General features: G+C 33.0%; 1 protein-coding gene across 50 annotated transcripts in view; it reads left to right on the top strand.

Moving 5' to 3' along the window:
• The window catches only part of ADGRL3 (adhesion G protein-coupled receptor L3), an 850,050-nt gene that overhangs the window by 510,432 nt on the left and 323,695 nt on the right, over window positions 1–15,923 (top strand). For 15 of the 50 annotated variants that reach the window (XM_017970525.4, XM_017970519.4, XM_017970521.4 and 12 more), the window contains one exon: window positions 14,854–14,868. The exons of the other annotated variants lie outside the window; for them this stretch is intronic. In XM_017970525.4, the coding sequence (XP_017826014.2) occupies window positions 14,854–14,868 (15 nt within the window). The remainder of the gene's footprint in view (window positions 1–14,853; window positions 14,869–15,923) is intronic. 50 annotated transcript variants of the gene reach the window in all.

The raw sequence follows: 15,923 nt of genomic DNA, 5'->3' as shown, positions 1-15,923 counted from the left end.
AATAAAAGTATTAACATATGTGCAAGAAAATAGTATTTATAAATGAAAGCAACACATTTATTTACATAGCTTTTTAGAAATAAGATCAAATGTATCATAATAAAAATTCTAGCATATATCTATTCAGAGATATTTTGCACTTGTGGAAGTTTAAAAAATGATGTTACATAACTATTTTATAGCTATGGTATGATCTAGTTTAATAACATTTATTATTTTCTTTTCATTGTATTGCCATAACCAAGGACAACGTTGTTGTCATATGGAGCTTGGAGAGATGAGGTTGTATACCTGTGAGAATCTATTCTAAGTGTTGCATCCTTGGCAAATTGGTCAACATGGCTCTAGAAAAGCAGTTATGTAAGCCATTTTTTTTCTTTCTTTTTTATTATTTTTACTTTTTTTTTTTTTTTTTTTTTGAGACAGTCTCACTCTGTGGTCCAGGGTGGAGTGCAGTGGCACAATCTCGGCTCACCACAACCTCTTCCTCCTGGGTTCAAGTGATTCTCCTGCCTCAGCATTCTAAGTAGCTGGGATTACAGGCACCTGCCACCACACCTTGCTAATTTTGTATTTTTAGTAGAGATGGGGTTTCACCATGTTGGTCAGGCTGGTCTCGAACTCCTGACCTCATGATCTGCCTGCCTCGGCCTCCAGAAGTGCTGGTATTACAGCCATGAACCACCAGGCCTGGCCATATAAGTCATTTTCATAATCATCTTCTGTGACAGGGAAGGAATTGGAAAATGAAGAGTTTGTCTTTAAAATAAAAGTATTCTTTCCTTGACAATACTGTCAGTAAACATACCGACTATTTTTACCGTTTTGTTTATTCCTCAATTATCAGATTAAAAATACAGGAGTAAATTTGCCTATATTTTATTTTTATTTGCTCAAGTAGAAGCAAATTAGATTTCCTAATGATTTATTTTTTGGTGATAAATTTAAGAAAGACATCAAGCTAACATCATAAAATTTAACCAATTAACTTTAGCTTACTGCCTTCTTCTGTTATTGAAAGAGTTGTGTGGCTCCAGTAACAATGGATAGAACATTTTAAAATGTAAATACATTCCTCATTGACCCTTTTCTAAATTTTCCCAAGTACGTATCAGAAATATAGATCTGGTTCTATTCAACTGCCATTTATTAGCATTAACAATGTAGCATTGCTGCCAGGAGTAGAAAAAAGAATAAGAAAATTAACCTCTCTCGTCTGCCTTCTTGAAGTTTGTAAGATAAATATGTACCGATTTTAAAGGAAAGTGAACATCAGTAAACCGGACAGATTTATTGAGTTAGCTTGTAGCAAAATGAGTTTGCTCCATTTTCACATAATTTTTCTGGTAGTAAATGTTTTAATCTATTGATGTCATGGAGAAATGCTACATTAGCTATAAAACAGAAAGAGGGCACTGTTTGGTGACAGGACCAATAATATGTATAGTGCAATAAACACTTTGCAAGAATTTAATGGCACTGAATTCAAATAGATAATATATAGTTCACTAAACTGAGGGAGAAGATTCATAAAACACTGCCAATTCCTCCAAATGCATAATCTTAGATGTACTATTAAGACATCAGTTTTACAATGGTAGTTGAGACTCCATGTGTTTTAAAAAGGAACAAAAATGCATTATTGTAGCATTGAAACACACTGGGATTTTATACTATTTTTTTTATAATGTAGGCTTTTGATGTTAACTTCCGTCACTAAGGAGTTAATATTTTCTGTGATAATTCTCTCTTCTTCTGTAAAATTAATAAGGCACAATAGAGTCTAGAACTTGACCATATTCTGACGAATGTATGCATTTACATGTGTGACAGGGAAACTGATGTTAAAGAAAGACTTATGGGTTAAGATATAATTGTTTGTGGTTAGTAAATATACAACTCATGTATCTCAGAAACCTAAAACTGTATCTCCACATTGTTTCCAAGTGTGTATATAGTGTGCATATGTGTGTGTGTGTGTACTGTATATAAGAAACCATCCAAAATTCATGACTTGAGATTTCATTTAAAACATCATGTATTTGAATATATTTTTCAAATCCACTGACATTTGAAATAGGGAACCATAATTGTGTTATTTCATTTTCGGGGTGAGAAAAAAATAATTCAGTACAAACTGATCTGTAATCTTCTTGGGAAGTTATATGCTGTCCAATGAGCATAAACCTTGGAGCCAGATTGTCTTATAAATTTCTAGCTCTCTTACTTGATTTGTGACCCTGAGCTAGTAATTTTAATTTCGCAGCTCCTCATTTGTTTTATCTGTAGAATGGTAATATTATAGTTTCTACCAAAAAGTCGTTTTGATAATTAAGTTAATAATAACAGTTTCCACATAGTAAACATTCAATAACTGTTAGCTATTGTTTCCATAAATTCTTCTTGTTTTAAACTAATGCATTCAATTAATTATATTTAAAATGCCCTCAAATCTAAGCTGTTTTGTTTGCAGTTTTCATTTTTTTTTTAATGTAGCATAATGGGGCTGGGCATTGTGGCTCACACCTGTAATCCTAGCACTTTGGGAGGCTGAGGCAGGCAGATCATCTGAGGTCAGGAGTTCAAGACCAGCCTGGGTAACATGATGAAACCCTGTCTTTATTAAAAATACAAAAATTAGCCATGCATGATGGTACATGCTTGTAGTTTCAGCTGCTCGGGTTGGTTAGGCGGAAGGCTTGCTTGAACCGAGGAGGTGGAGGTTGCAATGACCCAATGTCATGCCACTGCATAGCAGCCTGGGTGACCAAGTGAGACTCTATCTCAAACCAAATAAATATAATAAAATTAAAATGTAGCATAATGGAACAGAGCATGGTTATTTGGTTTTCGGCTTAGGGTGAGGTTTTTGTAATTAGAATGTTAACCAAAGATAACAAATAGACGTATGAATTAAGCTTCATAATCAGAAAATATTCTCTTCAGCATAACATTGGTGCAATCCAAATCGCCATTTTATTTCTTTTTTTTTCTTTAACTTTACCTTTCTTAATACAAATAAAGTTGTACCTGTTATTCAAGAGCATCTGAGATAGAAAACCCATGTACTTATTTAATAAATTTAAAATACTTATTGAGTGGCTTGTTTTAAGTGAATATTTCACAGAGGTAAATGAGGCAGTCATTGAATATACACAGCTTCCTAATAAGTTAGCAGAATTTATCAAAAACATAGGGCTTCCTGAAAACATATAACTTCTATTTAAAATGTATTTGTTCCTTAAAGTTGCATTTTTTACAAAAAATAGCACCTTATGTAGAAGATGTGCTATTTATACAGTACTTATAGTTAATATAAACATAAAAGTAAAGATTTAATAAGGATCAACTCTAATCCGTTTAATAGGTATCAACCACTTTTTGTTGTCTACCAGGAAGCTTACTTAATTAGTGAGGAAGTTACACCTACTAGTGTTATATTGTTGGTAGTTCCTTCCCTAATGATCTCACCAACAAATTTCTTTTTATGACCCTTAGATGGCTTTTAAGGAAAAAAAAAAAAAAAACTAGTTGGGGCTAGTTAGTTTAAATAGACTGTACAGTATGTTGACAGCAGCCCAACAGAGCAAACAATAATGTGGTCATTTGTTTCATTCTCTAAAACTGACTTTTCCTCTAATTTAATACATTTCACTAATACAAACAAAAAATGTATTTAGTGAATTGCCTCACAGATATTGTTTGACTATTACAAAAAATGAGAGGGAAAGCATACTTTATGCTATATTTCTATTTATTTTAATTTAATTTTTCTATTCAATTCCTCACCTTTGGCTTGTACATCACATTATATACATTTGCCTATCCGCTTATTAATTTCTTTGTCAATTTTGACCTACCCAATTTATAGCCATATTTTAAGGAATATGTATGCCTTCTGTCACTATTTCTCATGGGAGGAACATAAATTTGTAAGGAAAACAGATAGGGAAGATGACGCCATCATTCTCAGAGGCATGCAATTCTTGTATTAAATATTCCAGTACTCCAGAACTAAATGCAGTATAAAGAATGGAAGATAAGTAGAAATTATTCACTATCCATTTAATGGTATTTGATTAGGCCAAAGAAATAATGGTACTGAATTGTCACAAACACACTATGATGGTCACTGAAGAATGAAAGAAGAAACAGGAAGAACCACATGAGGAAACTGATACTTTTACAAGTTTACTGTAAGATACATCATGAATAAAACATGATTTTTTTTCAAGTAAGACAAATACTAGCAAATAGTTTAATGTGTACCACTTTCTTCTTGGCCTATTTAATTCTTCTCCGCCTATGTTTCTTTCATGTCTTTCAGACATTTTTTATTTTTATTTTTATTTTTTAAGACTGAGTCTCTCCCTGTCACCCAAGCTGGAATGCAGTGGTGTGTGCTCAGCTCACTGCAACCTCTGCCTCCCGGATTCAAGAGATTCTCCTGCCTCAGTCTTCTCAGTCGCTGGGACTACAGGCATCCACCACCATGCCTGGCTAACTTATGTATTTTTAGTAGAGATGAGTCTTTGTTATGTTGGCCAGGCTGGTCTCCATCTCCTGACCTCAAGTGATATGCCTGCCTTAGCCCTTCACAGTGCTGTGATTACAGGTGTGAGCCACCGCGCCTGACCTCTGTAAGACATTACTGACTTGAGTCAAATGCCGGCCTCTGCTTTACAGGTGAACAACATGTACCTTGTAAGTCTGGAATGCCGTACTGCCCTAAATGGTGTCCAGGAAAAGCATAGTAATCTGAAAAGAGATCTTAAATAAATAACTTTGAGAAGAGATTCTTTAGCTAAACTTAGAGTGTTACTTTTAAGATAAAAGTTATTCCTAGTTACTGATATTAACTTTAAAATGTTTTGTTTGTTGAAATCATAATCATATTTTTATTGAAAGCAGGCCATCAACTCATTTTCTATTTTTGCTGAATGTAGCTTAACAGATAAAGCACTCGTGGCATTTAGACAGTAATAGGGATAGCTGGGAATAGTATTGTCTCTTTAATCAATGGAGATATTCAATAATAGTAGCTTGCACATGAAATATAGTGGTTTAACAATTGTACTCTGGTGAGAAGCCTGACATTGTATCTTGGATGTGGCATTTACCATTTTTTTTAAGTTATCTTTACCACAGTTTCTGCCTGTGTAATCTTGAAATCATGATACTATCTAATTGTTAGTGGTATGTATTAATTGGATAATAAGGAAGTAGCAGGCACTCAATAAATATGAGTTGTCCTCATAATTATCATAATCATTATGTTCTCTTTTCCCAGAGAGCATAGCACAGAGGTTTAGTGCAGGCCTCAAAGTTCAAACACCAGCTCTACCAATTACTAGTTATATGAGCCTTGTACTCATCTGCATAATGGTGACAATAATCTCAGCAGGGTTGATGTGAGGATTAAATAAGATAATAGAGGGAATACCCAGCAAATATAATGGTGTAGTGTAAATACCAAATAAGTAGGACTAAGAATAAGTTAAATTTGAATATCAGTAAGGAGGAATTGCACAGATTACAAATCTTTCTTAGCAACAGTATTTGGGTTCCCTGTTGACTCACAGGATCACAAGGTGAAGTCTCATAATAGGCGTCTGAAAGCTGGGGAGCGAGGAAGCCAGTCTGAGTCCCAGAACCTCAAAAGTAGGGAAGCTGACAGTGCAGCCTTCAGTCTGTGGCAGAAGGCCCGAGAGCCCTTGCAAATCACTGATGTAAGTCCAAGGGTCCAACATCTGAAGAAATTTTAGTCTGATGTGTGATGGCAGAAAGCATCCAGCACAGATAAAAGATGAAGCCTGGAATACTAAACAAGTTTGCTCTTTCCAACTTCTTCTGCCTGCTTTATTTTAGCCCCTGCACTGGCATCGGATTAGATGGTGTCCACCCAGATTGACGGTGGGTCTACCTCTCCCAGTCCACTGACTTAAATGTTCATCTCCTTTGGTAACACCCTCACAGACACACCCATGAACAATACTTTGTGTCTTTAAATCCAATCGCATTGACACTCAATATTAACCATTACACTATATTTGAGAGTTTTGCATGGACAGAGTCACTTTCACAAGCAACAATCATTGTGTAAGCCATCGTTTCCTCCCATCTCTTCCCTTTCGAGGTATGTGAGTGCTCAGTGACAAAGCAGATTAGGTAAGACAAAAATTAAACAAAAATCAGAAGCTTCTACAAAATGTTTGGACTTTCAAATATGAAAAGGAAATTCATAGAAAGCCTGAAAAACAAACATTATTGGTATAAAAATTTCTTCCTAGAGATGATAAACTGGTTGAACTTTGTGAAACTATATAAAAAGTGTATAAGAAGCACATATTGGAAGATTATAGTAATGAATCTAAAGACTTGGATATCATTTATTTGAGCCAATATTTTATAAATGAGAAAAATGAAACCAGATAATTGAGATTTTAGCCCCAAATCACAGTTTACTATTTAATTCTGAGGAGTATTTAAAATAAAGTAGTAAGTAATATGGTAATTTTTGATTCACTTAACAATCTTATGGATTATGACAGCAGAAATTGCTATCCTAATTCTATTGACAAGATAAACCCGGAGCTGTAAGAAGTCAAGTTACTTTATTTCTGATAGAATTATAACTAAACATTGTCTTTACCGGAGCTCTTGAAACCCTGTGAATTAATCTCAGAATGGTAAGTTTCTATTGAAGTAGGAAAGACCACAAACAAACCTCTCAAGACCAAACTGGGAAGAAAGTGGTGATTTATTTGGCAGGGAGCTTTGGCAGGCCTGAATGCCCCAATAACCGAGCTCCTCTAAAAAGAAAATCCTTGCCCTTTTAAAGACTCACAGTTCTAGAAATTACATGTGAAAGGGTCTTGATCCATGAGGTAGGTGTGTAGTACATGACTAGGTAGGGGTTTGATCATGTTGAAGCAAAAACAATGCTTTCCTGAAAGATTCCTCCATACCATGCCTGTGAACCACAAGAATGCAGTTAAGGGTGGCGCCTGGGTCTGCCAGCCTTTACTTCTCCTGTTGAAATGCAACGTAGAAGTCTAGGGGGAAGTGATCTCAGAAGCGTAAGAGGATTAAGGGTCTTCTTCCTCACTATCATCATTTCATGCAAGAGAATACTCACCAAAACCCACCAAAACACTCCATTAAGAAAAAAGCAAAACACCGACAAAACCCAGCATCTTGAGAAATAGTCTAGAAATGCTGAAGAGCTATGTAATATTCTGTCATTTTGTAGAATTCAGATGCCTCAGTCAACTTGGGGCTGGATTCACTAGCCAAAGAACAGAAAATATTTTGTATTTAATAATAAATTGGTGAATAATATGTTCATTTGTACAAATAGAATTTTTAGAACTGAAACAAAAAATTAATTGTTGAATACTTTAGAAATTGACATATGTCAAATATATCCTATATATGTCAACTGAAGCCCTTAGAAGGTAGGTTTAAGATCTTCACTCATCGGTTTTTTGATGTTTGATAAAATTGGGATGCCAATTCATCTAAAATAAACTGATTCGGAGCTAATATCTCAATTATCTAGTTTCCTTTTTCTTATTTATAAAATATCAGCTTAAACTAAATGCATCTAACATACTTTCAGTTCCCAAACTCTGGGACTATTAATTTAAAAGTATTTACTAAATTTCTGAAAATAGATCTAGATTCATTTTTAATATTATATTTGGTACATATCCAGAGCTGGATATATAGAACCTAGTAATAAGAATTAGTCAAAAATATATGTCTTAAGAACGAATAGATGACATTTTCTATGGGAAGTTTAATTTTAGTCAAACCATTTTTTCTTGTGTTTCTAACTTCAGCTTCTCTTGACAATTTCCCCTTTCTCCATCATTCACTTCTTTCTTGTCAGTTTATAATGTCTTTACACAGGTTTCTTTGAGAGCATTTAAGAACAGCTTATCTTTGGTAAATAAGTATACTAAAAATCACCAGTTATTAGACTATAAGTTTCCCTGAGGCAGAGATCAGTTTGTCATTTACAGCATGGTCTTAATGGTGATATGGCTCCAATGACTGGAGAAACACGAGGGTCCTTTGTCTGGCACCAGTAAGATTAATGACATGGACACACATGGAGTAGCTTTAAGGAGAAGGAAGTTTAATAGGCAAGAAAGAAGAAAAAAAGCTCCCCCATGCAGAATAAGGGAGGGCTGTGAACAGAGAAAAAACCCACCCCTTCCATGGAAAGCGGTAGGTTTTATTGGGAGCCTGGAGGAAGCGGTGTCCAATTTGCATAGGGCCCAGGGGATTGGTTTTACCAGGTGTTTCATTCACTTAGCCAGTGAAAAAAACTGGCCCTCCCACCTTAGCCTTTTAATATACAGATTCAAGTTGTCATGATGGTCTGCACATATGGTGGTATCTAGAGGCAGCCATGACACCTAGCACATGTGGTCAGGAGAAGTTGGTGGGAACCCTTCTATCCGGTTTCTAGTCCCCAGCATTTGCATATCAGTGCTTGCCAGTCAGGTTTTTCAAGGTGCCTTTTGTTAAAGAAGTGCTTCAGAAACTGTTTTTATTAAAAGAGAAAGCCTTACCTAGGACTCCTTACCCTTTCTCTCTGCCTAAAATAATTTCTTGATAATTCCTGTAATAATAGCACCACCAAAGTCATGACTTTCGATGAGGATGAAGTAAAATATTTCACAAGCTGACTTCACGGAGTACACATCAGTAATTGTTAAGTGTTATGATTGTTACTATTTGTCTCTATTCACAGCTCTAAGTGTGTTGCACATAACAGTAGCTCCACAGATGCATTCAGTGAATTTAATACATAAACATGCATATTTAGTTTTCCATACTCTGAGGTAACTCTGCCTTTGTTTAGCAACTCTAAATGTCATGTAGTTATTATGTAGTGGTAACAAATCAGTATGACAAGGGTACATCATTGAAGAAACAAATGTATCAACTTTAAGTATTACCAATAATAACTTTGAAAAATTATTATTTTTACTAAAGCTATTATAAATAGATTCTCAAAAGGGTCTACTAAGAGCAGCATTTTCTTCTAAAAGGCTAAATGGATGGTTTGAAAGGTTTTACAGATACATCAAGGAATGGAATGTTAATATAAAATAAAAGGCCATCTCAGTTTCTGTAGCATCTATAGATATTGTATTTAAGTGTTTAAATTAGAATGTGGCTAGCGAAAGCATTTATGAATTATTGACATTTTCAATCTTCACACTCCAGAATGAAATTCATTAGGAGGTGTTAATTTTGGAAACAAATTATATAAAGCCATTGTAATACAAGGTGCTTGAACAGCACTTTTATTCACTGATGCATGGGTATTATTTGAAAAACGTAATTTAGAAGCTGAGCTGCAGAGATTACTCCTGTGTCTCATTAAATAAAGGATTAGTACTTTATTTACAGAAAAAGACAGATGTCTGTCAGAATTTTTGATATGCAACATACCAAAAAATTTAATGAACTTCACATCTTTTTTTTTCTTTCTATTTACTGAAGTTCTTCTGTATGTATTTCTTGGTGGAGGTGAAATGGAAGAAGAGAATTATCTGTTTCAGAATAATAACAAGTAGGGAGATATGGGTTATTCAGAACAGGTTTGGTTCCAATGATAAGAGAAACCTTGGTTTTCCTTGGTCAAGAAATGTGGAAACCATTTTTTTCCTGTTATTTTATCTTCTCTGGAGAGTCACTTTGTAATACTAGCACACTAGTCTCAAGGGGTGATAGCATTGAAAAGTGTGACATCCAGTCCCTTTCTTTGAAAATACCATCGTGTCATTTGGTCGTTGCACAAAGCATGGCAAATATTAATTGAGCTCTGTTTATGTGGTGAGCACTGTGGATGAGTAAGATCCATTTTTATCTTATTGAACATCAATAATGAATATGTTTATAATATCCACACTTGGATTCCTATTTCAATTCTGCCTGAACAAAGTCTGGCCATCTAAGCTTATTAGCCATAGAGCCACGATATTTGTGCCTTAGTTTCCTCATTTGAAAAGTTTGGATGATGAAAGTACCTGCATTTAAATGTCTACTTAAATATTAATTAGTTTTATATGTAAAACTCCAGTGCTTAATGAAGGAATATTATACCAGATATAGTGCCTACTCTCAGGGAGATTCTATTTATGTTTGTCTTCTCTAAAGTAAGCTTATTCATAGATTTGGTGACAGGGAGGAAATGGAGAAAAAGAATACAACAATCAAACTGGGTTTCCTTGGGTTTGTATATTGTGAGAGTGAATGTAACGTATTAGACAAATGACAGGACTCTGTCACCTACCAGGGTTGACCTTGGTCAAACCCTTTAGTGTTTTTGCCATCTTTACTCTTCACTGATGGGAATAATAAATACTACATCACATGGATGTGTTGTTAATTCTTCAAGAATTCAGGAAGGTGATTCATGTGCAGCATTTTATTAAATTATAACATGCTGTTCATATGTATTATACAGGTTGAGTATCCTTTATCTGAAATGCTTGGGATCAGAAATGTTTCAAATTTTGGACATCTGGGATTTGAAATATATTCATTGTTTTGGAAAACTGAAATGCTCCAAAATCTAAAATTTTTTGAGTGCAAACATGTTGCTCAAAGGAAATGCCCACTGAAACATATTTTATTTCAGATTTTTTATTTTGGATCCTTAAACTGTATTACTGTGAACTTTTTTGATGTTGCTACTTATAAGTAACCTTGGCTGTGATTGTATAATTACTTACTTAGTTTGCCTTTCTGCCATCCTCCTAACTGCCCAGGGGGTGTGTGGTAAGGATACCCGAATGTATTTATATAGTCTAAACCAAATGTAACAAGAAACCTCATTCTGTTAATAATAATACTACATTGCAATGAGAAAAATTGTGTATACATTATTTAATATTTTATTACCATGTTATGTGCCCTATAAGTGTCGTTTTTCTTACATATGACAGAAATATAGGGGCATTATTGGATTGTAACATTGTATTCATTTGGAACATTTACATTGTAAATAGAAAATGTTTCTATGATTTACAGTTTAAAAGAAAAGAAAATGTAAACACTAGAATTTAATACAAGTTTATAGTTCTTATTTATGGCATTAACAATTTTTGGCATGCAACAAATTCATTTCTCCATAATTTGTAATACAATTTTAAAAACTTGGCAATACATACGTATGGTCTGTGAGCCATACCTTTTCTAATCAAACAATGCAATTCAAAGGTATTGCATATGATTTAGAAATGACTGAACAAATATCTTATTTTTTAAAACAATAACATGATTACATATTATATCTATTTTATGAACTCTTGGGAAATATAGAGGAAAATTTACTAGTCATTTTTACCTATTTCTTTCTTTTATACAGAATAAAATTCCCCTTAATTTGGATTTGTCATTTACTCTAACCACAGGATATAGCTTATGACATTAAGTTTGACAAAGGACAACAATGAAATCACTTTAAGGAAATATATAAACATATTTATAGAGGCTGAATAGATAGTAAAAATAGTTTGGAAATTAAAAGTGTAGAGAGAAAAGCAGATAAACCAGTTTCAAAAACTTTTGGAAATGAACAATGACAGCTCTGTCAGAATTCAGGATATTGGACTAGACTAAAAAACAAGAGATCCTGAAAAAGTCCCTAGCACAGTTGTCATCATGCAATTTATTTATTTATTATCTCATTACAGAGAGGAGGAAAGGGAATATTTTAGTCCTGTGTTTTTAGATAATTGCAGGCTGTTTTATAGCAACAAATGTTTTTTGCCAGCATAACCCACAATGCCATCCATATACTCTTTCTTCTTTTGTTCTCCAGTTTTACATTTAATGGGTTAGAGATACAAATTGTTTATAAATTTTACTTTCCTCCCTACCCATTAAAATGCATGGACATTATGCAGATAATGCATTGCAATATAATTTTATATAGTGAATCCAGATTCTATTTCACCACTTTTTCTTTTTATAACATACATAAAATATCAAGAAGCAAAATTATTCACTGTTATTTGGATTATGTATTTAATTCTCGAACCATTCACTGAGTATTTATTATGTAGTTGTGCAGGATATAGTGGTGTGCTTGTTTCTTATATTCATATATTTTGATTATTCAGTGAAGAGAAGCTTCTAAAATCAGAATAAAATGATAGGTAATGACTGGTCAATCCTTAGTGTTACTAAGGTTTTCAATGACAAATTACATTGTCTTGCCAGTTTTTGTTATGGAAATATTATTTGTGTTCGCTTGTTTCAACTTAAATTATAGAACTGTTTTACTTCAGTCTTGAAAATATCAAATAAATGATAAATGAGCTACAGCCAGTCATGACACGGGCAAGATAATAATAATTTTCTCCAAAGCACAACAGCCTAATAAATCTTAATGTTGAGTAACCAGCAATCAACAGAGGCAAGCTTTACTTACTCTCCAGTTTCTCTGGTATTAAACGGGACCAGAGAATCAAAATCAAAATTTTATGAAATGGCAGTTGACTTAATAGAGGTTGAAGTTCTTCAAAAAATAAAAAAATTCTATCAATGTATAGGATAATATTTGAAGAATATAACAGATACCTCAATACTTTTTTGTCACATAGCCTCTTCCTCATTAAGATTTTGTTGAAGAGAGAAATAAAACTCACAAGGAAGTTAGGATAAGTTCCACTCAAAAATAAGACTGTCTGTGAGTTTTATGTGAAAGAAGACTAAAGTTCCATGAACCTGCATTTTTGTGTTTTAGAATGAGAAGACTAAAGTTCCATAAATGTGCATTTTTATGTTTTAGAATGTAAATCTCTCTGTGTGTTTATCAGTAAGATATCCCTATCTAAGGTCACTTCAAGGTTCCGAATCAGTTCTGAAAACTTATTTGTGGGCTAGTAGTTGAAAAATGTCAACTTTAGTATGACTTTCTATCCCCAACCTCAGATTTCATTATAATGGACCTGAAGTCTACACTTTGGTGACTATTGATTAAGCACTTTGTTAAGGTGCTTAGTTATACTTCTAGTTGTCTGTCTGAATATAGGTTTTTTATTATTCTGGTGTAAGCATGAAGTACATCTCAGATAAGACTTGAGATGCCTATATTAGCCGATTTGAGACATACAGTCCAGTAAACAGTGGAGTTACTCAATAAAGATTAATTGAGGATGATGATAAATTATGATCTTATAACAAAGTTTTTTTAAGTGTCCAAGAAATATTATTAAAAATAGTATTTGTAAGGAGGGAGGGAGGAGGGCAAGTGTTGAAAAACCTACTATTAGATACTATGCTCACTGCCTGGGTGAAGGGATCAATTGTACCCCAAGCCTCAGCATCACATTATATAGCCATGTAACAAACCAGTGCATGTAACCCCTGATTCCAAAATAAAAGTTAAAATTATTTAAAACACAATATTTATTAATTAGTGAGATGAGGGATCTAAAATTTGATAACCTCATTTTCAACTTTCTAAGGAAAACTTTTGATATATAACAGTTTTTCCTTGGTGATATTGAGGAATATAACCACTCAATATCACTTTGCAACATGATATTGAGACTTCAAAAAAGTCGTTGGAGGAAAACCAGTATGGTTTGGACAATAATTGGAAACATACAAGCTTAGATCAAAGTATAAAAATCTCACCCAAATGTAATAATACCAAACAGTATTTCTCACTTGTTTTTGAACTCTTCCTAGAGTTTTAAATTGATTTATTGTGCATAATATCTCAGTTCATCTCTTCCACTGAAATTGCTTTAGTTTTACATCACTTGAAATCTGTGATTTTTTTAAAGTTTGTGTTATGAACTCATTCTTCCCTGACATTCTCCTCTTTTTTTCTCATTGGTTCCTCCTTTCATGTTAGAATGTAGCAAATTTTCTCTGGTAAAACAAAATGTTTATAAGATAAAGAGATGCTGCTTGATGAGTTTGTGAATACGTTAACAGTTTCCCAAAATTTTTGCTGACTTGTATTATTTAGTACCTTAAAAATAATTCTGGACTTTAATTTGAAATGTATAAGCATAACGTGTTTGAGGATCTCTATTTTGACAAATATATGTTGACTCAGTTAAGAATTTCAGAAAAGACCAGAGCCAGTGGCTCATTATTTTTCTAAACCTTCTGATAACGTATTTTTCTAAACCTTCTGATAACGTATTTTTCTGAAACATAGTATTTTTCCACAATAATATCAAATATTAATGAGTAGGAGGGAGAAAAATTTCTTCAATAAGGATTCCATATCAATTTATTTAGGGTAAGAGCATTCCACATTAATGTGTAGTCTCATGAGGTGCATCTCTCATAAGACTGACAAGCTACGGAAAATCTTAGGCTTTCGAAAATGATTTGCTGAGTAGTTCCTTCTGAACAAATTCTTTGAAATGCATAGAAAGCACAACTATTATGTGAAATAGTGGAATAAACTATAATATTTATAAGTGAGACTAGCCAAACTATTTGAAAGCTTTCTTTGTATAATTGCTGACCTGCCTTTCAAATGGAAATATTGTGTTCTTATTATGAATATTGTATTTCTTATGTCTGTAATTTGGAGTGGCATGTTTATTTAATCTTAGTTTGATTAGTTTTTGTACTTTTTCTCAAAGTTTATATTGTATTTTAAAGCATATAATTATTTTTAAATAACTATATAAGAGAGATGGGTTTTATTAAAACATATAATATTCAATAAAGCAAGTATGAGTGAAATAAATTATTTTCAGTTTGGAAGAGGTGAATAAAAAGTGCTTGGCCAATACCGTACCATTAATCTATTCTCTTTTCTCCTTTCTCTCTTTACTTCTCTCTCTCCAATAGAAGTGGAACAAAAAGGTAATTAAATACCTTTCATAAATTGTATACTATTTATAGGCTAAGTTATTTAACAGTTTAACATTTAGTTAAAATAATTTTGTTATTAATTCTTATCTATTTTATGAAAATTTATTTACTACTTCTGCTGCTCAACTTCACTTTAATCTGTATTACTGACAAGTGTCAGCTTCTTTTATCTAAGAAGAGTTTAGTAGTATAAAATTTTCAGCATTGTATATGCTCCTTCATTTTTAAGTAGTTAGAAATCCAACTCATGGTGATGAATAGTGGTTACATTAATTTATTTTTATTGATGTACTAGAAAATTTTGCAAAGCTCTAGTATGGTTTCCTATTCCATTAATTTTTAACTATTAGGGGGAAACGGGAAATAGTTTTCTGAACCACCTAAAGTAAATTATGTTAGTAATCAAGGATGATTATTAACATTAGCATAAAGTTTATACATAATTTTCATAATGGATAACTATTCTTCATAATTATAGAAAGCATATGAAATTCTTATAATCAATATAACTATTGATTATGTATTGATGATGGCCCTCTGCTCTTTCTATGGAAAATTTTAGTAGTTAGACTGTCCCCAAACTTTTTATTTACTTAAAAGCGAAACTTTGGGCATTTTAATAATGTACTTTTCTTTTTGATAGTCTCCAAAACCTACCTGAGTTTTATCTTAGATTGTTTTCCATTGCATCTATGGTTATAGTTACTGTTTAAAAGCTAATCACTAATTCCAAAAGAATAATACTTTAATTATTTAAAAAAAGGGTCAATATCCAAATTACTGTGATTTCCTAATTTTTTCACCCACTGCACTTCTAATAATTCCAAACATAACAATAGACTGCATGATTATTTTTCAATGTGTTTGCTTTACAAATATGGTAGAGCGGTGTTTCCCATAGTAGGTTCAGTGGAACTCCATACTCCAGAGAAGCTCTATGAAAAAGGTCCCATGATCCAATTAGCAAGTGAAATTTTCTCAACCTTCCCACTTCTGCTTTGGAGATTCACGAATTCAAAGCTATTAAAATTCTAAGCTATTAGAAT

The sequence above is a fragment of the Callithrix jacchus genome, chromosome 3 (assembly GCF_049354715.1).
Source record: "Callithrix jacchus isolate 240 chromosome 3, calJac240_pri, whole genome shotgun sequence".
In the NCBI taxonomy this organism is placed as follows: Eukaryota; Metazoa; Chordata; class Mammalia; order Primates; family Cebidae; genus Callithrix; species Callithrix jacchus.
The sequence above is the reverse complement of the archived record's forward strand: the minus strand, read 5'-3'. Positions and strand labels throughout refer to the sequence as shown.